Genomic DNA, 25,144 nt, shown 5'->3' on the forward strand with positions numbered 1-25,144 from the left:
AGCACTCCTGCAAACTTTGGAAGCCAATCTTAGCCAATCAGAATGGAATATGAAAAATCCTAAACACCCGTTTCGTTTAATGACTATAGAGATACTGTGTACCGATTTGCGCGACGTTTGGACAACATCTGTAGGAGTTCTGTCAAAACATTATGTTTTGCAAAAATCGGCCTCCTGGTGGCGCTATAACAGGCCCATGTGAAACATTTGGGGACGAGGTTCTGCTCTGGCATCCAGGGAGTGTGTTTGCACAGTTTCGCTGCGATCGGCCCAACGGTGCCGGAGATTAGCTGCTCACAGACGGACGGAAAAAACATAGGGTGTAAAACATAGTCTCGGCCATGCCTTTCAGCCTGGCGGAGACACTAAAAAGTCATAACGGAGCTGAAACCCCTCCCTCGCAAAAAACGCACACTCCACTCATTGGCTCTTTGGACCCGTCAATCTCGCGTCACCACCCGCTGCTTAGGACGTCTCGGCGTTTCTCTATTGGCGCAGCCCGTCCCGCCCACAGCCCCTGCTCGGCCAATGGGAGCCGCGGAAGCCCCGGGCACACTGATTACAAACACGGAAATAAATAACACAAACGGCGGAGGAGGTCTAGCCTCTGGTTCTTCATATTATAAACAATAACTAACTGTATAATAATATAATAAGGCTCCGTGTTCCATGGAGCTGCTGCTGCTGCTGTCATGGGCCTGCATCGTGTTCACGGTGGGGATGTTCTCCACAGGACTGTAAGTTATGAACAATACAAGGATGTAGCCATAGGTTCACATGACGCTCGTCTGTCACAGGCGTCATGGAACCACTTGTTCCTGGTTTGCGATGTTTTTACATTTACAACTCTTACATCTACATAAACGTTCAGATTTAAAATATAAAGTGCTGACCCCCATGGCCACGGATGTAGCAAGTTGAGCCGCAAAAGGTCTAAGTACCCGTATGTAACGTATTGTTCAATAAAAAGCTTTTTAATCCGATCGCCAACCATTTTCTCCGATGCTTTCAACTAAGCGACACTACCGGTTGGGAGGTGTATTGCACTCTGATACGTTACCAAAAAAAGAAAGAAAATGGCCGCCGATCGGATTAAAATGCTTTTTTATTGAACAATACGGGAGATTCGGGTACTTATGGTGGTCCGGCTCAACTTGTTACATCCGTGGCTCGGGGGTAAGCACTTTATATTTGAAATCTGAACGTTTATGTACATGTGAGAGTTGTAAATGTAAGAAAAAAAATCGAAAACCAGGAACAAGTGGGTCCATGATGTTTCAGGGCTAGAAGAATACAAGTAAACACCTTTATTATAAACCTCGCTTATGTTATGCTCCGTCGTACGAGGGTGTCGCTTGCCGGGCAACTGACTGATCGACTAGACCAGTGGTTCTCAAACTTTTTCATCTCAAGGACCCCCCAAATTGACACTTATTAGCCTGCGGACCCCCATTTGAAAAGATATGCCAGGGAGCCCCATTAGAAAAGATTTGTACGGCTCTAGCAGTGATTCTCAACCGTTCTAATTTCAAGGACCCCTCATTTCTATCTCTGTGACCCCAATTTATATTATAATGTTAATTTAACCCTGAGAATTTGTATACTCTTCAGAGTTACAGACCCATAAGGGTCCATTTGGTTCCTAACTACCGGTATCTATCATTTAGCTGGGGACCCCCTGGAACTGCCCCAAGGACCCCTGGGCCTGAGGGTCCCCGGACCCCACTTTGAGAACCACTGTACTAGACTACTACAATCTGACAGGGTGTCATCATGTCCCAGTGTTGCCAGATTCTGCGAGAGAAATGAGCAACCAGGTCTATGAAAAGCAGTGGTGTAAAGTAACTAAAGTACATTTACTCAAGTACTGTACTTAAGTACAATTTCGAGGTATTCATTTTTACTTTTATACTGGAGTGTTTCCAATTTTCTGTACTTTTACTTATACTCCACTACATCTCAGTGGCAAATATTGTACTTTTACTCCTATACAATTATTTGAAAACTTTAGTTACTAGTTACTTTGTAGATATATATATTTTATTATCAAACATGCATTAACCGCTTCAGCCCTATTTTATACATAGGCTATTTGAAAATAGCCGATCTACAAGCTCACAAGATGTGATTTTTTCCAATCTTGTATGGGGTTCTCTGGCACAAAATATTTTCAGATGTGGGGGTCTGCGGACAAAAACAAATTTTAAGAACCACTGTTTTAAACAACAATTAGGAAACGAGCCCAAATAAGCAACTACACTTTAGAAACGCTTATAATAAGCAGACATGGCAACACTGGTCATGTCATGGTGTGTGTAAAATGTGGCCTGGTGTGTTTGTGCTCAGCGCATGGTTTTACAATGTCAGAAGTGACACTCCAACCCAGAGGCGTGTACAATAAACCTGATCGCTATTGAATAAACACAATCTGTTAGAGTCAACCCAGTAGAATGAACCAAATCTGATCAAATAACCATAATCTGGTAGAATAAACGTAATGTGATATAATGGGCCCATTAGAATGAACCCAGTCTGATAGAATTAACACAATCTCATTGAATAAACAAATGACAGAACAGAATAAACAATCTATTAGATTAAGCCCAATCTGCAGATTATTTATCATTTCAGTGGACCCCCATTTGTTGATTTTTTTTAAATTTTTTAACTCTGTCTGGGACCCCGTCACCCCAATCTAAGAACATGTTTATTGTTAGACGTGGTTTGGTTTGAATATGGTCTTGTCATTTGGTCCAGAATTCTGTTGCTGTCTATATACTGTATGTAATATAGAGATAACATTATTGATTGATTGAATATTTTATTAGGCATAAATATAAAAACAGCAGTACAGTTAAGTACAGTTAATACAATTTTTGACTAAAAGGTCCGTCCATTTCCATTGAGGTCCTTGGTATTCAATTCATAGACATATATAGTAGCACCAACAGTTCAAATATCAACACAAAAATACAGGCAAAAATATCACTATGTACAAACAAAAAAACAGGGGGTAAAAAATATATGCCTGTCTGTCTGTCTGTTTTCTGTTAATGTAATTCACATATTTAGGTGTGGGAAGATAACAGTGAAGCTCTGATCAAATTAGACGTTCTGGTACATTCTCTAGTTTTATTTGATACATGATTGATTGTTAATAATCACCATCATTACTTACATGTAATAATGGGGAAGATGAACTATATCAATCAATCTTTTAGCTTGGAAGCCACCCCACGCTGAGAGCTGCTGTCTGTGGCGGAATAAAGCCGGATTCAGCAGACCTACAAGCATTTGGGCGGATTTGGGGGCCTCTTGGGCTGCCCTCTAAACATCAACCATTCTAAGTGCCCGTTGATTTCTTCCATATATAGCGTGAAGTAGTTTCACCTGCTGTAAGGCTTCTATTTCCAGCAGGTCGATTTCAAAATAAAACGTGTGTTGGCTTAGCATATTAATCCAATAAGACAGGGAACGCATCTGTGTCATTTTAGATTTCTTTGGCTATTCAAAAATAGCAGATCTACAAGCTCATAGTGTGGCACCGAGTGCCGCGCCATGAGCTTGTAGATCTGCTATTTTTTGAAAAATCTTGACAATTTGTGCAAATCTTTGAATATATATGTATATATTTTTATAGCGAACATTTTTAACTCCAATATTTGCTTCTGGGGGTCCTTGGAACAAAACATTTTGAGATGGGGGTCCGCAGCCAAATACATGACACTTGACATGGAAAAAGTTGGAGCACCACTCATAAGGATAAGGATAATTCCTTTAACAGGTCCGTTCATGAAAGTCCTTGCGGTCTTGTTTCCAATGAGGGCCTGTGAGCAATTAGGGGTTAAGAGTCTTGCTCAGGGACATATTTAATTTCATCGACACATTTGCTGGCCTGGCCTGGAATCGTACCTGGGGCAACCCAGGGCCTCTGGCTCCCCTAGGCGGGCTCACTAACCACTCAGCTATGGCCGCCCCTAAATATAGCAACCAAACAACAGAAATGATATGTATTTGGCCGCAGACCCCCATCTCAAACTATTTTGTTCGGGACCCCCCAGAAGCAAAGGTTTGAGTTAGAAAGGTTTGCTTTAAAAGAATATATATAATCAAAGATTTGCACCCATTTTCACGATTTTTCAAAAATAGCAGATACATAAAATGTATATCTGCTTTTTTTTTATTGCCAAAGCATAAAATAATGCTTTTTAGCTCAAATCTAAAACGACACATGCTTTCCCAGTCTTACTGGATTAAAGTAGGTAGGGAAGTTTGCGCTCTAAACTCGAGGCTTACTAGGGCTGAAGACAGGTGCGAGAGGCCAGCATCAAAGTCCATAAACAACACAAAGGCTCGCACACTGAAAAAATAACTTTGAGGCTCTTTGGATGCAAAAAATAGTCCTTTACTTACAAAAGTGCAAAAATTGACACAGTGAAATAAAGTGACGTTTTGGTGCTCAGACCTGTTTGAAACCTTGTATGTCCAAAACCATTCCTTTTGTATTACTATTTTACCCATTTAGACCCATTTAGGCCCATTTATTTTTTAAATGTCTTCTAAATCCTACCCTTTTCTGGGGGGGAAAAGGCTACGTAGCAACATCTAAAATGACACAGATGCTTTCCCAGATTCAAGGGTATAAGAATGTATAGGCTTTCCAGGTCTAAAACATAATATAACATAGTGAAAAATAGCAGATCTAAAAGCTCACAGCGTTGTCACGTCTAGACATGTTGTGAGCTTGTACATCTGCTATTTTCACTCTGGTGTGACACTCTTCTATGATGAAGAAGGGCATTCATTTATGGGGGGAAAAAACAACACATAAAAAGTTTGCTGTCAGGGTTTTACCTGAGCGCAACGATATGTAGGTTTAGGAAGGGTATGGGATATTTTTTAGTTTTTTGTTAAAAGGTTAATATAAAGCACTCGGAGCTCGCGCTAGGATTTTAATCTGCCGGTCCCAGTGTCCGGAATGATTCAAATCTATCTGATAAAAATAACGGTCATAATTTTTTTGTATGCATTAATGACAAGCAGGTGCGTAAATACAGCCTAAAGGTCATTACACACCGGCGAATATACGCAAAATTCGGATGCGGTCGGAATAAATAAAAGAAGCTTTTTCGCTCCGCGAAACGGATGTGGAAGCTTGCATGGACTTTATAAGGTTTAAAAAAAAAACGTATTATTCGCATGAAAAAATCGCCCCTGGTGTGTAAGGCCTACAGCATTATATTTTGGATTGAACTATTTGAACATGAACCATGATAAATGATTAATATACATATTTTATATAGCAGGGTCATCTTGCACAAATACATTAATTACCTACATTACCATTTGTGCATGCTGTGTGCGTAATGGTTTCTCAATAATCAATTGCGTTTGAACACATTTTCTAATCAAAGGGCACTGCAAAAAAAAAATGGTCACTTCAGATGAATCCTTCATAACGTGGCTCAGCTGACCTGTTAAGGCAATACATTATAGACCACTACTCACAGCTTATACTGTAATAAATGATAGACCACTACCCACAGGTTATACTGTAATAGTTAGGTAGTGGATGCCGTCCGTGCGTCTGGCTGGGACAGACGTGAGAAAGTTGATGAAGCATCTGTGAGAATCTTGTAGTCTCCTCATAGTTCAAGTGGTAACGTTTTAACGTGTCCACCTTTATGATTAATATTGTTTCACCTGGATGCCACAGTTATAGCTGCAGTATAGCTGTTGTGAAGAGTCTTTATGCATCTGTGTTGGATGTTTAATCTTCAAATGCTTTTGCATCATTCTTATTTTGTGGTTGGGCAACTTGCCAACTTTACTCACAAGTGCCCTCTCGTTTGAATGTGTCTGTGACATATTCCAACTCGTAATACAAACCGTTCAATACACAACTTTATCCAATATAACCGGTCCGGCGGTACAACCGGTACAACGGAGTTGTAATAAAATGCAACAACTTCTCAGCACCAACAACAACTCTCTTCTTCCGGTCTTACCTTCACAATGTTCCGGACAATTCCAATATTTTCTTTATATTAATAAAATAAAATAATAATTTATATTATATTTTATGTCTTTGTCATAAAGACTCGGTAAAAACGGCAATTACCGGACTAACGCGACCTCTGAAAGCACTATATTCTGATAGTAATAATCATTGCCATAAAAGTCTCTCCAGCTCTCAGATAAATGAGAAAATACACTGTCTGATGGGTAGCAAAGTTTCAGCCAATCAGGAGAGAGAACCCATTTATCAGCTTAAATTGTATAGTGTTCCAGTTCCAATTTTGTATCTGCTCATTTCTTTGTGTCAATTGGTATCTTGATCTGAACATGCATTTTCTGTTTACTAAAGAGCTGGAGAGACAGGGAGGCTCCTGTTACTGAACAAACACTCTATAGCAATGAGTGCTATCAGAATATAGAGCTATGTAACCCTTATTTTAACAAACTAATGTCACTTACCCTACCCTTTTAAGAGTAGCTGCAGATGTATACCTAAGGTGTAGCAACAGTAATGTATATAGAACATAGGCCTTTGTGCATATAGTCTCATGTTGTGCAGGTGAGACATAAAGGAAAGTAGTACACTAGAGCACTGGCCCTTGACCTTTTTCAAGTCAAGCACCCCCGTGTGCGTCAGTGTGTGTGTGTGTGTGCTTGTGCATGACCCCACTTTGAGAACCACTGCACTAGAGAAGGTCATCCATTTCAAAATGATCAATGATGATCAAACATAAAATGACTTGTCTGTTAGTTCTACTGGATCTCTTCTCAGTCCCTCCCTAACATTTTAGTCTAGTTTTTATTTGTTGACAAAACTGTCAGTATATTTAGTCTTAGTTTTAGTCATCATAGCTTTAGTTTGTATTTAGTTTTTATTTAGTTTTCGTCAGTGAAAAAAGGTAGTCGACGAGCATTTTTCGTCATAGTTTTAGTCGACAAAACCAACACTGCTGCGTGTGCTGTGTGAGTCCGGTGCGTGCGCAGTAGAAAGGCGCGAGTACAAACCCCTCGGTGGCAAAAATCTAAAAAATCTAAATGTAAACCTGTTTGCGCATGCGCGGCGCCTACAGGGTAAAATATAGGGTATAAATGGCAAACATTTTGTGCTTATGTGAAGTGGAGACACATGTAAAGGTGGAAAAGTAAATGGTTGCCTTGTCAGAGCCATGAGCGATTTTTTTTTGGTAGCAAGTTGGAAAGACAATTGGACGACTGCTGTGTTTGTAGTCCACATACATACTGTGATTAATTTAGCTGATTCTTGCTCCTAAACCTACATGCATGCTCTTATGACACCGTCGTAACACAAAGTTATCATTTTATTGTCCTGAAAATCCACATATTTTGTGTCAGGCTGTCCAACTCAACAGAGATGAGAGGAGGATGATGATGAATCAGTGATAGGAGACATTCTGAGAGGTGTTGGTGATGTACTGTAGTCTGTTCCCTGTTCATTCTTTTGCCAGCTGCAGTGTCTGTGTACACACACACACACACACACACACACACACACACACACACACACACACACACACACACACACACACACACACACACACACACACACACACACACACACACACGACTGCTCTGTCAACCAAATGCATGACTGCTGTAGAGGATGTGGCTTGCTTACTTAGACAAAATAGTAATACCGTGTGTGTGTGTGTGTGTGTGTGTGTGTGTGTGTGTGTGTGTGTGTGTGTGTGTGTGTGTGTGTGTGTGTGTGTGTGTGTGTGTGTGTGTGTGTGTGTGTGTGTGTGTGTGTGTGTGTGTGTGTGTGTGTGTGTGTGTGTGTGTGTGTGTGTGTGTGTGTGTGTGTGTCAGGACGGACCTAAAGAAGATGAGAGCGACAAAGAGTGCTGACAATGTCCAGTTCCTGCCATTCCTCACCACCTGCCTCAAGTAAGTGTGTGTGTGTGTAACTACTTAGTGTATTGTTGATGATCTATGAATGTAAAAACATGTTTTTCAGTAAATATCTTAGTGATGCCAACATTGTTCTAATGACGCAATGAAAAAACACACTTAAAAAAAAACCTAACGCTTTCATTTCCACTTCAGATGCGAGTGTAGAGTACATAAATCATACCAGGTTGAGAACAGAGATGTACCCATACTATATTTCCTAGGGGTGTCGGAAAAAATCGATTCGAATACGAATCGCGATTCTACTGTTGGACGATTCAGAATCGATTCTCATTTAAAAAAAAATCAGATCTTTGATTTACCTTTGTGTGTTTACATTATTATCAGTTGATAAAACCTTTACAATTATAAAAGCTACATAAATGTACTCTGTTCTCATGCCAGCAGATTGGAGTAGATCCTGAAATCCTATGTTTTGAATCAAGAATCGTTTTGAATCGAGAATCGTTTTGAATCGAAAATCGTTTGAATCGGAAAAAATCGAATCGAGAATTGTTGTTTTGAAAAAATCGATACAAATTGGAATCGTGACCCCAAGAATCGGAATCGAATCGATTCGTGAGAATGCAGACGATTCACAGCCCTAAATTTCCTCACCGATACCAATAACTTGCGTGATCGATACTGAGTACCGATCCAATAACCGTGTGTGATTTAACCCTTAAAGGCCGGGAAGGAAACGCATGTGTCATTTTAAGGTTTCTTTGGGCTATTCAAAAATAGCAGATATATACAAGCTCATAGCTCAAAATTATAAAAAAAAACTTTTTCTAAAATGTTAGGTTTTACAAGACATTTGTAAAATTGAGTTTTTTTTTGAGTGAATTTGTAAAAAGATTTGAGTTAAAAACTTATATATATATAAAAAGTATATATATATTCAACCTAAAGATTTGCACACATTTTCACAATAAAAAAAAATTAAAAGCAGATCTACAAGCTCATAGCGCGGCACTCGGTGCCACGCTATGAGCTTGTATATCTTAAAAAATCTTAAAATGCAGCGGCTGTTAGAGGCACTCGTCACTGATGATGAACGCACCGTAATGGTGCAAAATATGCCGTGAACGTCCCAATCTGGCGGATAAAAGCAGCGCAGCACAGGGCACCAACCTTGGGGGGTTCACTAAGTATAGAGTGTTTGTTGTAAGTGGTTAATGTGTTTCTCTCTGATAACCGGTCTTCTCGGATCCACTCGGGTATTACATAATATACTGATAAACAGACCCGGGACCTGAGGTAATAGAATGGGACCCAACTAACTGACAGCTAACACAGGGAAGGCCCTTCCTTAAAACCTCCGGGACAACGCCCCAGAGTCTTCTCCCTCCACGATACTACGCGCAACAAATGATATTAAGCCCTTAACCAGGGTGCACATAACTGCTGCGCAGGTGCACCCAAAATAAATAATGCGCGGCACATCAGACGACGCGTGGCGCTTTTGCGTACCAACAGCTGGGACAGGAATTTCCAAGCTTTTATTTTTTAGCAAAAATAAAAAATAAAAGCCTGGAGAGATCGAGGCTAGGAATTTACTTCCTGAAGCCACAATCACGCTAAAGCACGCGTCGGCCCCATGTACAGCCATTAGGCGCAGGGGGAGGGGACGCATGCTGCACGTGATTGTGTGAGTGTTGCCTGACACACAGACACGCTGCGAGTGAGCTGGCTGCACGCTGGCTGCACGCAGCCAGCAGCGGCTGTTAGAGGCACTCGTCACTGATGATGAACGCACCGTAATGGTGCGAAATATGCCGTGAACGTCCCAATCTGGCGGATAAAAGCAGCGCAGCACAGGGCACCAACCTTGGGGGGTTCACCAAACGGCGTGAGAAAAAAAAACGGCAGAATTTGGAAGCAGAGCGTCCTTTATTCTCGCGCAGCAAGTTGACAAAACTGTCCCAGTGGGCACCGTGCTGAATCGCCCCCTGAGAACCACTATTTCCATCTCACAGTTACCCATATTCTGTTCTCTTACTTTATCCAACCTTCCATATTAAACTCATGTTGAATGATATACTGATTGTAACTTAAGTATGAGTGAGCACACACATGCAATTTATATGGGCACGTTTCCTAATAATCATGACTCAATCAAGCAATCCATTACACTTTCCCTTCTGGAGATTCTAACTCCCCTTTTTCTGTGGAATTTCTTCACCTCCAGCTTCCCAGTAACTTGACAACATTGACGCGTCATCACAGGTCACCAGGTCATTTAGAGCACTGTTCCGTGGAAGGAAAGAAAACATAAATTAAAACTCTTCACTTTTCCTACATTACTAAATGCAATGGTCAGGGACCACATGCAATACCTTCACGGACCACCAGTGGTCCACGGACCACCAGTTGAAAACCCCTGGTGTAGACTGATGCTAGGTTCTTGGTTTACCTGTGACCCTATATCACTGAAGCACTACACTGTCTCTGTGCATTTGATGTATGTGTTTACCTTGCTTATCGTGACTCTATTGTAATAAACCATGGACCTGATCACATACAGGTATGGGGTAGTGTCACATGTTTTTCAGTGAGGGCGGAGCCGTGAAGACCTCTACAGTCACAGTATGTCTGCTGAATGTTTCTAACAGTACTCTGGTCTCCGCAGTAACCTGGGCTGGTTGTATTATGGGATGCTGAAGAGCGACGGCACTCTGGTCCTGGTGAACACCATCGGAGCCTTGCTGCAGTTCCTGTACATCACCTCCTACCTCTACTACAGCAAACACAAGGTCACAACACCAGCTGTAACGCCTGACTCCTATTTGTATGGGTCGCGAGTACCCCCCAAAAAAAAGAATTAAAAATAATTTCAAAAAAGTATTTAATAAATAAAATAAATTAAATTAAATGTCCATTACAGGCTCGCGCACACACAACGTCTCGCATGTAACGTCGTGGCTTTCCTTGCATATCTTCTGTACTTACATTGTGTGTTGACTGTGCAACTACTACTGGCTGAGTGTTGCTCTGCGTGCGTGCGTTGCCCTGCGTGTCAGTTTTGATTTTAACAGCAAATGTTGATGTAGTTTTAGTCATAGTCTTTTGAATATAATTCCATTTAGTTTTAGTCATATTTTAGTCATCTGAAATGTTTTAGTTTTTGTCTAGTTTCGTCGACTAAATATCATAAGATTATAGTCGACTAAATCTACAGTTGATTTAGTCGACTAAAATGTATCTTGGCGGTGCCTTGATGGCATCGTAATGGCTGATTTTACACTTGGTTGCATGCTGAAAATAGCAGATCTACAAGCTCACAATGCGTCGTGCTGCGACGCGTTGTGAGCTTGTAGATCTGCTATTTTCAGAGCGCAACACCCAAGCGTAACCAAACATAAAATGACTTGTCTGTTAGTTCTACTGGATCTCTTCTCAGTCCCTCCCTAACATTTTATAAAGTATATTTCAAGTATATTTAGTCTTAGTTTTAGTCATCATAGCTTAGTTTTTATTTAGTTTTTATTTAGTTTTCGTCAGTGAAAAAAGGTACGGTATTCGACGAGCATTTTTCGTCATAGTTTTAGTCGACGAAACCAACACTGCTGCGTGTGCTGTGTGAGTCCGGTGCGTGCGCAGTAGAAAGGCGCGAGTACAAACCCCTCGGTGGCAAAAATGTAAAAATCAAAATGAAAACCTTTTTGCACCCTATATTTTACCTACAGGGTAAAATATAGGGTATAAATGGTAAACATGTTGTGCTTATGTGAAGTGGAGACACATGTAAAGGTGGAAAAGTAAATGCCTTGCCAGAGCCATGAGCGATTTATTTTTTGTAGCAAGTTGGAAAGACAATTGGACGACTGCTGTGTTTGTGGTCCGCATACATACTGTACAGGCTGGCGGGGTCGGGCTTCAATCAGGTAGCAACATTCTGTAGTCAATGACACAATGAAGAGCAAGGTGAAATGCATAGATAATACATACCTGTTATTTATGCTAATAAGGGACTTCGACTGGCTACTATGAATTCTTGTGCGTGCGTGCGTGCGTGCGTACGTCCGTGCGTGTGTGTGTGTGTGTGTGTGTGTGTTCTACCATACGGTGTGTGTGTACTCACTATGTATTTTCCTGTGTGTGTGTGTGTGTGTGTGTCACAGAGGCGTGTGTACTTCCAGACGCTGTGTGCCACAGCGGTGCTGTCGGCTGGGTGGTTGTATTTCTCGGTGCTCGTGCCTCCGGGGGCGTCTCGGCTGGACCAGCTGGGACTGACCTGCAGCCTGGTGACCGTCAGCATGTACATGTCCCCTCTCACTGACCTGGTACAGTACACACACACACACACACACACACACACACACACACACACACACACACACACACACACACACACACACACACACACACACACACACACACACACACACACACACACACACAGACTAGAGATCAGTGGTGTAAAGTAACTAAGTTCATTTACTCAAGTACTGTACTGAAGTACAATTTTGAGGTATTTTTTACTTCCTGGAGTATTTCCAATTTTAAGTACTTTTACTTCTACTCCACTACATCTCAGAGGCAAATATTGTACTTTTACTCCACTACAATTATTTGAAAACTTTAGTTACTAGTTACTTTGCAGATATACATTATTATACATTAAAACCTTTTGAGTTTTACAAGTAAAACGTTTGAGTACTTTTTCCACCACTGCTAGAGATGCGTGGATCGTGGTTATATCCGCTGATCCCGCCGATACCCGCAGGGCGGGCAGATTTCGGTCATAAAAATGTACATATCGTTGCTATCGGGTGGAAACCTCATTGTGTCCGATACTGTTCCTTTTAAATAAATAAATAAATTGCAGATGTTGAGCTTGTAGATCGACGAATTTTGCTACTTTTGTGTGACACTGTAATAGGGCTGTGAATCTTCTGCTATCCCACGATTCGATTCCGATTCTTGGGGTCACAATTCCGATTTTTTTCCCGATTTTTTTTCAAAACAAACTATTCTCGATTCATAAACGTTTTTTTTTTTCGATTCAAAACTATTCTCGATTCAAAACTATTCTCGATTCAAAACTATTCTCGATTCAAAACGATTCTCGATTCAAAACATAGGATTTCAGGATGTACTCCAGTCTGCTGGCATGAGAGCAGAGTACATTTACGTAGCTTTTATAATTGTACAGGTTTTATCAACTAAACACACAAAAGTAAATCCAAGATCCCCCCCAAAACAGTAAAAAAAATATATCGATATTTTGAAAATGAGAATCGATTCTGAATCGTCCAACAGTAGAATCGTATTCGAATAGATATTTTTCTGACACCCCTACACTGTAACATGACGAAGTAGGTCATTCATTTACAAAAAAAAAGTGATTAAAAAAGAGAGAGATGAGAGGTTTCTACCCAACAGCTGTCCATCTGTTTGTCTATTTATGTACTGTTCTAAATGTTCTTCATCTGTGCAGTACACAGCTTTCTACTAGTATGTGTACATCTGTCTCTCTGTTCTTCATTATATTCATATCTCATCCTGTTTGTGTCTCTCTCTCTCTCTCTCTCTCTCTCTCTCTCTCTCTCTCTCTCTCTCTCTCTCTCTCTCTCTCTCTCTCTCTCTCTCTCTCTCTCTCTCTCTCTCTTCCCCCCCCCCCCCCCCATCCCCCCCCCATCGGTGTGATTCTTCTTAATGTTTCCTGTCTTTCTTCCTCTGGTCCGTCTCTTCCTGTTGTTCAGGGTCTGTTTGTGTCTTCTGTCTCCTTGGTGACACTCTGTTGTCCTCTGTCCGGGTTTGATGTCTCACATCCAGTAGGCCTTCACAAACAGTACATACTCGTCTGAAAGCAGTTATTTTGCATACTCATCGCAATCGTTTCCATTTTGAAAAATATTCGTGCATTTAAAAAAAAAAAAAGAATAGCATCGCGGCGCGTTGTTGTCAGCTTGTAGATCGGCTATTTCCACTAAATATTTTTATGAAGTAAAAAATTATTAAATATGTCATTTATCTTTATATTTAAGTTATTTGTCATGTCTGCCCTGTGCAAGTTTAGTTTATAAAGCCATGCTTTGCTCATGTACCGTGCATCTTGGCAGTGGCTTACTTTTATTGTTGATGTGCACTTTTTTTTTGCCTACGTCCTAAGAATGTTTATTCTAGGTTGCGAAGTTTTTGTTGTTGTTGTTTTTAACAGTTTGCAAAGCCTAAAAGACATTTATATATTCCAATCAATGTTCAATGCCAAAAACACAATTAAATCAAATTAGTCATCATGTAAAATGTCATGATCGCTAATATCCAAAAACTTATTTTAAAACTACAATCCATAAGTTTGATGTCCTCTCCCAACAGAGAGAGGTAATTGCGACTGTTCACACCCGAGATTTGAAACCAGACATCTACCACTCAGACATGAGGGAATCCCTGCTTGTCCAGGGGACACATGTCGCTCATGAGCTTCAGGCAGTACTACTTGTCGACCAGTAGGTGTCCTACCAGACGCCAGGGTCTAAATGTCTCCATGTCAAGAGTATGGAGACCACCTCCCAACCACTGCATGTATACTAGTTACTGTATTGTTTTAACTCATTCCATGCCAACGACGTCTTTGGACGTTTGTAAATCAAAAGCCCAGACCGCCAAAGACGTCTTTTGACGCCTGCTGTGTTTTTTTTTGTTTTTTTGACCACTAGATGGCACTCTTCGCTAACACATGAGTGACCATTTCATCCTCAGACACACACAGAACCAGGAGATCACGTGATCACAAGATTTCCTCCTCCATTCACTTCCTTGTTAACTCATTAAGTGCCAATGACGTCGCAGACGTCACGTTTTTCATAAGCCCAGAGTGCCAATGACGTCTGAGACGTCATGAGAAAAAAAAAAAAAAAAAGGTTCAGAACCCAAGATATGATGATTTGAAGATTTGCTGCTCCATTCACTTCTTCTTTAACTTCTTACTGAAAAGGCTGTATCTCGGCTCCAAAGCACTTTTTTTTTACAATGTATTTTTGGCCTTGGCACAGGGGTGATATAGCCAGAAATATTTTTGGCACTGAATGAGTTAATTGATTTGGAAAGACGCCTGTATCTCGCCTCCCTTGTTTTACTCTGCTTTTTTTGACGAGGCATCCTATATTCAACGACTGATTTCTATTGCTGTTGCTGTTGGTAATCATGGCAGCCAGTTCCCACCTGATGTCGTGTGGGAGTTCCGACTGCTCCACACCGTACCGAATAACTACCAGCTTGCATAATGTCTTCAGACTAGGACTCGGGTCTAAGATGAACAGGTCATTGTGTGTGGTAGTGGACGTCCCAATGACCACGATACCCACTCGCCCACCATGCAACAGCGCATCTTATGCCTTCGACCCGGTCTTTTCCCCCTGGGCTCAACCTTCTTCCAGAAGGAGAAGGTCTCTGGGTTGACGGTCTGGACAGAGTTGTAACCGCCATATATGTACAGCTCTCCATTGTATCCAAAGGCTGTATGATCCCTGCGTCCAGTGGTGGAAAAAGTACTCAAATTCTTTACTTAAGTAAAAGTACCAATACTGCAATATAAAAATACTCTGTTACAAGTAAAAGTCCAGAATAAAAAATGTACTTGAGTAAAAGTACAAAAGTATTGGCATCAAAATGTACTTAAAGTATCAAAAGTAAAAGTACTAAATATTTGAAAATAGCAGATCTACAAGCTCACAACGCGTCGCGCTGCGACGCGTTGTGAGCTTGTAGATCTGCTATTTTCAAATAGCCTAGGTATAAAATAGGGCTAAAGTGGTTAATGTATGTTTCATTATATCATAATTTACATCTGAAAAGTAACTAGTAACTAAAGTTTTCAAGTAAATGTAGTGGAGTAAAAGTACAATATTTGCCTCTGAGATGTAGTGGAGTAGAAGTAAAAGTAATGGAAATTGGAAATACTCAAGTAAAGTACAAATACCTCAAAATTGTACTTAAGTACAGTACTTAAGTAAATGTACTTAGTTACTTTCCACCACTGGTAACCGCCATATATGTACAGCTCTCCATTGTATCCAAAGGCTGTATGACTCCTGCGTCCTTTTGGAAGAAGCTGTGCAGAAGGTGTTCTCAGCCAGCAGTTGGTCTCTGTGTCAAACACACTCATGTTGTTGTACCAAGTCCCTCTGGTTCCCGCGGCCCCCAAATACAAACATTTTTGTCCCGATGATGGTGGCAGAGTGACCTGATGAAGCGGATGGTGGTGTTCCTCTGGCGTTGATTAACCCATTAAGACCTGGAACTGTGTCATTTTTAGATTTGAGATAAAAAGCATTATTTTACACTTTAGGCTATTCAAAAATAGCAGATCTACAAGCTCATAGCGCGGCACCGAGTGCCGCGCTACGAGCTTGTAGATCTGCTATTTTTGAAAAATTGTGAAAATGTGTGCAAATCTTTGAATATAAATACTTTTAAAGCAAACATTTGTAACTCAAATCTTTACTTCTGGGGGTCCCTGGAACAAAATATTTTGATGGGGGTCCGCGGCCAAATACATTACAATACAAATCATTTTGGGGGTCCTTGACATGAAAAAGATTGAGCACCACTGATATAGAAACATACGTTTTTCAGAATACTGAGATTTAGGAGACATGTAGAATCGGCTTCAGGTCTCAATGGGTTAATGACCAGACCATCGTGGTGGTGTCCAGTTTGTAGATGTCATTAGTGCGTCTAGTCAGCTTGTTGTATCCTCCATAGATATACATGACCTTCCCCAGGACACAGGCTGAGTGGTTCCTCCTCACCTCTGGAAAAGTCCCAGAGACCCCGGGATTGAACCATCTGTGGGTGTCGACGTCAAATGCACAAAGCACGTTGCAGTACTTGCGTGTACCGTAGCTGTACCCTCCCCAGATGTAGATGTTATCTTCTATCAGCACAGCTGTGTGGCCCCGACGACGCCTGAAGGTTTCCACTTTCAACTTACGCCAGAGTAAAGACACTGTGTTGAAAACGTGGACATCAGTCTGAGCCCTGTTGGCATAATCGTGTCCTCCAAAGCAGTACAGCTTGTGCTCCACTGCAACAGCAGCACAGCTGTATGTCTTTGGTACTACTCCATTCAGATGCACTGTCCAGCAGAACATTTTTCACACCGTAAATCACACTGTAATTTATTTGTAAAGCTCTGCTCTGAGTCCTAATGCTTATATTGGTTCAGCGGCACAAATGTCACACAACGCTTGGCCAATCCACAAAAGCCGATCAGTTGGGTTGGCCAATCAGGGAAGCAGATGACGGTTGATCTCCTAATATGGCAAATTGAATGAGTGTTGTCACTTGATAATTGCGTGCGTGTGTTAATTGATGCCGTGTGTTTTCAGGTGGGGATGATTCGCAGTAGGAACTTGGAGTGTCTGTCCTTCCCTCTGACGGTCGCTACGTTCCTCACCTCCACCTCCTGGGTTCTGTATGGACACCAAATCAACGACTATTACATCATGGTGAGACACTCACACACATATACATTTATATAATATAATATAGTGTACTACAAACTCAACAAAACATCATACCATTAACACATATTCACTGTTAAAACTAGCTAACCTAAAACATTGGTAGATTTCTTATCCACCTTTTTAGTTTTAGTTTTATCAAGTGTTGCCAGATTCTGTGAGAGAAACAAGCAACCAGGTCTAGGAAAACCAGCCCAAAAGACTATGGGCCACATGAGCACTTTAACATATACATCAAGCTATTTGAAAATAGCAGATCTACAAGCTCACAACGCGTCGCATCGCGACGCGTTGTGAGCTTGTAGATCGGTAGATCGGGGAAGATACGTAGATCGGTAGATCGGGGAAATTATAATAAGCAGATTTGGCAACCCTGGTTGTATCCACCAGCTTTAGTTTAGCTTGTGTGTGTGTGTGTGTGTGTGTGTGTGTGTGTGTGTGTGTGTGTGTGTGTGTGTGTGTGTGTGTGTGTGTGTGTGTGTGCGTGTGTGCGTGTGTGCGTGTGTGCGTGTGTGCGTGTGTGTGTGTGTGTGTGTGCGCACGCCTACGTTCCAGGTTCCGAACACACCGGGTATTTTCACCAGCGTCATCCGACTCTTCCTGTTCTGGAGCTTCTCACCGGCCAATCACAGCTTACCATCCTTTAAACTCATCCAAATCTGAGTGGGCGGGGCCTCCTGCCTGAGCAGAGGAAGGGAGAAGCAGCGATTGGTCGTCCGCGATGGGTGGTACTCGATGTCAGTTCTTCTTTTTCTTCTCTTCTTTCTTATCCAATGAAAAGGGGCGATGTGGTTGAACAAGCTCCTATTGGATGAAACTGAGGAGTATCTGTTGAATGCATTTTGATAAACTAGTCCATGAGCCAGAGCCCCAAAATTGAGCAATTATTATCGAAAGAGTGGGCAAAACCAAACCTATATTAAATTGTTCAGAGGGTCAATACGAGTAAATAAATGTATGATAACCTCACCACAGGAGCAGCTTTTTCATGGTTATCACACATTTTGTAATTTTCCCCATACGTACATGACAGGTCAAAAAATGACAAAATTTTAAAAAGAGTTATCATAATGAAACTGCCTGAGTTGATTACTTACATGAAGACGATGATTTATCGTATTACAAGTTTTCTGAAATTGTATATTTAAATATGCAAATTAGGCATAGGAAAATATGCCCAAATTTGCATAACTTTCCAGAATCAACATTGGACAAAGCCAGAGTCAACATACTTATTTCATTTTGTTAAGATGTTGGATTCAAAGGTTTTTAACGAGGGAATATTCAATATCTGCTCAATTTTGGGGCTCTGGCTCATGGACTAAATGCCTAATTTGCATATTTAAATATACAATTTCAGAAAACTTGTAATACGATAAATCATTGTCTTCATGTAAGTAATCAACTCAGGAAGTTTCATTATGATAACTCTTTTTAAAATGTTGTCATTTTTTGACCTGTCATGTACGTATGGGGAAAATTACAAAATGTGTGATAACCATGAAAAAGCTGCTCCTGTGGTGAGATTATCATACATTTATTTACTCGTATTGACCCTCTGAACAATTTAATATAGGTTTGGTTTTGCCCACTCTTTCGATGATAATTGCTCAATTTTGGGGCTCTGGCTCATGGACTAAACGGACAGTTTGCACGTTTTGTTGGGGGGGTGAATAATGTTCTCTTATATTTTACTCCAATCCAATTATAGCAAATAATAACCATGACATTCAGGTTCTGTTTAACCATTTCCAACCTGGCATCCATATTTTGGCCATGTCATTATTGGTGAAAATTGTCAAAACCTTTTCTAAAAGGGTTTAAATATCAGATCTACAAGCTCACAAAGTGACTTTTCTAAAAGGGTGTAAATATCAGATCTACAAGCTCACAAAGCCTTTTCTAAAAGGGTGTAAATATCAGATCTACAAGCTCACAAAGTGACTTTTCTAAAAGGGTGTAAATATCAGATCTACAAGCTCACAAAGTGACTTTTGAAAATGCTTGCCTCTGGTTGAAAGTAGTTAGAGGTCAAATTCACCTACAGTTTACGATTTCATAAAATTGCAACTACTAAACAGCGTCCCATCCAACTCTGTACTAATGAACAGGAGATGAACTTTGAAAGAAACGTTTCACTATTCCAGCGGTTCTCAAATGTGGTCCAGGGACCCTGACGGTTCCTTGAGGGGGTTCCTAATGGACCCTTACAGGTCTGTAACTCTGAGAGTGTACACATGGAACCAAATGGACCCTTACATGTCTGTAACTCTGAGAGTGTACACATGGAACCAAATGGACCCTTACAAGTCTGTAACTCTGAGAGTGTACACATGGAACCAAATGGACCCTTACATGTCCGTAACCTTGAGAGGTTACACATGGTACATGCTCAAATGTTACATTTGTACACGCTCAGAGTTATGGGGTTCATTGAAATAAAAAAAAACTTTGAGAACCACTGCACTATTTAATAGGGATGTCGTCCAGTTAACACATTCTTAGTCCACTAATAGTCTGAGGAATTTTGACTTAACGTATTTGTTCATTTAATCAACACATGTGTTCATCATGTAACCACACAGAGACCAGTCTGTTCAGGTTGGTGAGGTTGAGAGAGCTGAACATTCTGATGTTGATTTCACAATGACTGCTGGCTATTGGCCTATAGACTACAATGAAAGGGTTCTATCAGAGGTATTGTTGGGGAAGGGGGGATCATTGACCCTTTAAGACCGGGAACGCATCTGTGTGTCATTTTAAGATTTCTTTGGCTATTCAAAAATAGCAGATATACAAGCTCATAGCACGGCACTATTCAAAAATAGCAAAAAATAATCAGAATTCCAATTCAAAAATAGCAAAATTAGCAGATCTTACGTGTCACACTGCGACGCGTTTTGAGCTTGTAGATCTGCTATTTTTTTTAGCCCTCTCCATCATCAAAGTTGCCCATCCCTGTTTTAGATGTAACCAGAAGTATAGGTATCGGAGATCTCCGATCGTCTGGCATATGCGACAAAAAACCAAACCGACCGATCAATCGATGAATGCACAGTTTCTCAACATGTAGTCCGGGGGCCACCAGCGGGTCCAAATGGGCCCTTATAGGTCTGTAACTCTGAGAGTGTACGAATGGCACACTCTCAGAGTTAAATTAACACTGCAGATTTTACGGTGTAGTTTGTACACTCTGGGAGTTTCAGACCCATTAACACATTGACTGCCAGAGTTTATTCATAATGTACTCACCCCTGTGCCAGCAATTTGCGTGTTTTTTAATTTTTTAATTTTGTAATTTTTCATTCAAATAAATTCTCTGATTGTGGTGTTAAGCACATACGACAGTTCCACCAGTAGAGAGCAGCAAATCCACACATTGATCACCTCGCTCGCCCCCTCCCAAACAGGCCCACGTCATATCCGGTCATTCACCGGATGTTATGTTTTCGACAATCCCTGATCCGCTGATCGGCCTGAAAACGATGTGATACACGACGACGATGACGGTTAGTCACCCGGACCAAAGAAAATAGAAGTTGAGCTGTCCGTTCGTTTTTTATACCGTGTGAAAAAACGTGTTTTTCCCTATTCTGGCCGAAAATGACCGGAGAAAAACAATGTGACCCGGAAATGAAATCTGCGTTACATCCGGCTCCGGGTGAGTGTGACGTAAGTGGAAAACGAAAGTGCTGATGAGAAATAAACAGAGCCGTGCGATCACAGATTAAACAATGAAAATTCAAAAGAACGCATCAATGCGTTCTTTTGAATTGCTGGCATGCAAGCGATGGATTTGAAAGAACGCATCAATGCGATCTTGGCAATCAATGTGTCAAGGGACCATTTGGACCGCTAAGGGTCCCCGTGCCCGACGTTGAAAACAGTCAAACAAAACTTATGAGAGGACGGCCCTGATTGGTTGCTGCTCTATAGGAGGCGTGTCTCATGTTTACTAGTGCCTTATGTCCCGGGGTCCCACGCCCAACAGGAAGTGGTTCCGTCCTCGTCATCTCGTTGCTCGATGACTCATTCCGGTCATGTCGTTAGCCCTGCGTCGTGTTGCTAAACCAACTGTTGAGTAACCAGGGCAACGGTTACGACTGCCTGTTGTGTGCCGGAAATAGACGATCTTTTAGTGAGCTTGCAGATTGGCTTGCAGAGTGTAAATAAGCACGTGCCACATGTGTTATAATAATACTTATTGTAACTATGCATACAGCTTTGATGAGAACGTTTCTGTCATCACACGTAACTGACTAGTCACTTTTTGTCAAAAAGTGAAAGCTCTATATTCTGATAGTAATGCTTTAGAGCGTTTGTTCAGTAACAGGGGTCTCTCCAGCTCTTTACACTGCCAGAACTTTTTTTTTTTTGCGTTTGCCCACTGCCAGAGATTTTTCATTGAAAAAAAAAGTACTCAGGAGCCGAGATACAACATTTTTAAGTTTTAAGTTAACAAGGAAGTGGATGGGAGTCTAGATCTTCGAAAAATCATATCTCCTTGGTCTTTGGGTCAAATATAAATAAATAAAAAGTCGTTTTAGTCGTTCTAGGCAGACAGGGCTTATGGGACAGAAGTCGTTTTAGGCAGGGAATGAGTTAATACACAGGAAATTATTTTTCAGCTGGATTGCTAATCTCATTCAATCAGGAGAGAGTACCCATTTATCAGCTTCAATCTTATATGGTTCCAGTTCCAATTGTGTCTGCTCACTTCCAACGTCACTTATTTATCCTGTGTCCTTTATACTGTACGTTCTCTCTCCTGATTGGATCCTGAAAATAGATGTTCTGTTTACTAAAGAGCTGGAGAGACCCCTGTTGCTGAACAAACACTATAGCAATGATTAGAATATAGAGCTATTTAACACTTATTTTAACACCAAAATATCCCTTACCCTACCTTTTTAAGTAAATCCATCAATTATTGTTTACACACTAAACTATGGAGCCTGAATGATATATCAGTCTGGCTGATACATCTGGCTGATGCATCCCTATTTTAGGCCATTTTCAAAAAACGGTTTTCAAAATATTACAAAAATAGCAGATCTAGACGACACGTTGTGAGATTGTAGATCTGCAATTTTTTAAGTGGTTTAATAAAATTAAGTTTATGTGTTTATTTTGTATCTATCAAACCATTATTTGTGTTCATTTGTAATGTTTTGCTTATACTGTAAGTTAAATGTTCTCAATTAGAAACTTTAATCAAATACACATTTTTTTTTATTTGATGAGGAAATGTTGCACTTTTTGACAAAATATACTGTAGGTCAAAACGCCGTAATCGGTAGTTTAGGACTTTTAAAAATAGGGAAGGAATCCTGCATCAGACCCAAACATCTGGCATCAGTCAGACTCCAGAACTGAATCAAAGCTTCCATCAAACACCTTGTTAACCAAAGACGCACAGCACAAGCATGCATGTCTCTAAATAGACTAAATGTATGTTTATACTTTCAGTCATGTTTTGGCAATTTTCCATATATTTTGAACATATGTCTTGTTTTTATATTGTAGATTTGTTCATAAATTAATGCCCTATTTTCTACTTTGTCGCATGACAAAAGTAGCAAAAAAATAGCTCGGCTGCAAGCTCACAACATGTCGCCTCGTCTGTCTGTGAGTTTAAGTTAAAATCAAGACCTTGTGCAGGGCCGGTGGAGGGCTGATCGCCGCTCCGGGCGAGATTCCTTTGATGCGCCCCCGCGCGTGTGCGTGGGACCCTCGTGTCTTTGGTTACTTTATTTCGGTTTTAGGGTTAGGTTAGGGTTGTGTTATTTAATTCTGATTTTACCGATTTATTACCATTATTATTATTTTTTCCAGACTTTTTCCACTCCAAACTGCCGCTCTAGGCGGCCGCCTAGGTGGCCTGTATGGACGCGCCGGCCCTGACCTTGTGACTAAATAATAACTACATTGGGTTATTTTTTCCCCCCAATTCCTGAAAAGTAACGGTTTTGTACATACAAGGTTTCCACCCGACAGCAATAATATATTTTGGAACATAATAGATCTACAGTATATACATATGTTTTAGTATACAGTATGTTTTTCCCTTTGGGTCCATTTGAAGTGCCTCTACTGTATGTATGTACTGTAGTTTGACTTTCATCTCATTCCTTTAAAGGTCAGTTTATACTTTGAGGTGTCAAACCGTGTTTTTAGCGTTAATACTGTCTGCGACTCGCCGATAGCGTCACCACCAAACGTAAACAAGACAGTGAATGTTGTCTAGTAGTGCAGTGTTTCCCAAACACTGGGTCACGGATCCATTTGTGGGTCGCGGACACATTTGTTTGGGTCGCCGATAACTATTTCAAAAGATTTTCCCCCAAAAAAACTGAAAGCATTTTTCAGAAAGAAAATCATAAAAGCAATTTTTTTCAGGAAGAAAATCTGACGTTTTTCAAAAGAAATTCCATAAATTCATAAAAAAAAATACAATAAAATTACGAAGTAGTGAAAATAGCCGATCTACAAGCGACGCATTGTGAGCGTGTAGATCTGCTATTTTCACTGGTTGGGCAAACGTCAAATATCTCTTGTGGGTCTCGAGCTAAAAAGTTTCATCTACAATAATGTTCACAGAGCTTGCTGCACCTTCCCAACCTATACGCAAGACTCTCTGAAGTCGTGTACGACCATTCTTCCACAGGTACGCGTCACCCTCTGCCAAGCTCCTCTCCGGTGCATTTTGGTCATTTTGCCGTCACTTTCATTGTGCGATGCGTCGGTTGACAATTGTCACGCAAAGCATTACATTGATCTTAAAGGAGTAGTTCACTCCAAAAATGACTTATTTTCTATCAATTACTCACCCCATGAAGCCTTGAATTCATGTTCATGTTTTTGTCTCATTCCTAAGCCAATAATTTGATGACCGGCGGAGACTCTTAGAGACTCACCGGGGACATTAGCATCTTTCTGCCGGTCATCACATTATTGGCTCCATCTCCATGAATTCGAGGCTCCATGGGGTGTGTAATTGATATAAAATAAGTCATTTTTGGGGTGAACTACTCCTTTAAGACTAGCCATGTCATCAACAGTCATTTATTATATTGCTACAATATTTTTGTGATAGAAAAGTGGATATGTGTCATATCTCCAGTTAGAATAAAAGAGGGAATATTTTTTTGTCATAAGAACAGTGGCAGCTTTATTCCAGAAGGTCAGAACAATTCTGTCTTATATCTTGATAAATATGTGTTGGGTCAGCTTTGGTTGTGGTGGTATGTCGGGTCTGTGTCTAAAGTAAATCATGATGTCCTTATATTAATACTATTTTTATATATGCAATTGTTTATGAGATTATATACCTATGGGTCAATATAAATTGGTTGCGATGAGATGTTTTCTATGGTGTTTGAATGGAGAGCAGATGCTCTATGATAATAAATGTTTTATACTGTTCTGTGTTGCTTCGTTATTGTTGACATTTATATGGCTATAGTTCTCTATTATAAAACGGATAGATCCTGTCCTTGATCATGACTGGCTGAGCCATGCTCAAAGTGTTGTAAAATGCTCATTAAACACACATCTGTGTGAACTGTATTACTGCACCAAGTTGTTTCAAAGTGTCCCATTTAGTTGTGAATTTTGATTTACAAAAACAGTTTCTGAGAAAAAAGACCATGCCACGCAATAGACTGGAAATCTGTCTGTGTGCATTTGCAGAGCATTTATTTTAATAATCAATCTATTGTGTTCCGGCTTTAATCAATGGAACT

General features: G+C 40.6%; 1 protein-coding gene across 1 annotated transcript; it reads left to right on the plus strand.

Moving 5' to 3' along the window:
- Positions 1–581: 581 nt before the first annotated feature.
- slc50a1 (solute carrier family 50 member 1) lies at positions 582–24,824 on the plus strand. Its single transcript, XM_080427611.1, has 6 exons — positions 582–737; positions 7,846–7,923; positions 10,559–10,682; positions 12,051–12,212; positions 17,265–17,384; positions 17,955–24,824. The coding sequence occupies exons 1-6, from the start codon at positions 670–672 to the stop codon at positions 18,060–18,062; spliced, it is 660 nt and encodes a 219-aa protein (XP_080283737.1). The 5' UTR covers positions 582–669; the 3' UTR covers positions 18,063–24,824.
- Positions 24,825–25,144: the final 320 nt, after the last annotated feature.

This window comes from Gymnoscopelus braueri, assembly GCF_963280865.1.
Source record: "Gymnoscopelus braueri genome assembly, chromosome: 4".
NCBI lineage: Eukaryota > Metazoa > Chordata > Actinopteri > Myctophiformes > Myctophidae > Gymnoscopelus > Gymnoscopelus braueri.

Excerpts from the sequence above, each read along its gene's own strand:
- slc50a1 (XM_080427611.1), top strand. The coding sequence starts at position 670 with ATGGAGCTGCTGCTGCTGCTGTCATGGGCCTGCATCGTGTTCACGGTG. Across the intron at positions 738-7,845 it reads GGGATGTTCTCCACAGGACT|GACGGACCTAAAGAAGATGA; the intron begins GTAAGTTATGAA and ends TGTGTGTGTCAG. Across the intron at positions 10,683-12,050 it reads TCTACTACAGCAAACACAAG|AGGCGTGTGTACTTCCAGAC; the intron begins GTCACAACACCA and ends TGTGTGTCACAG.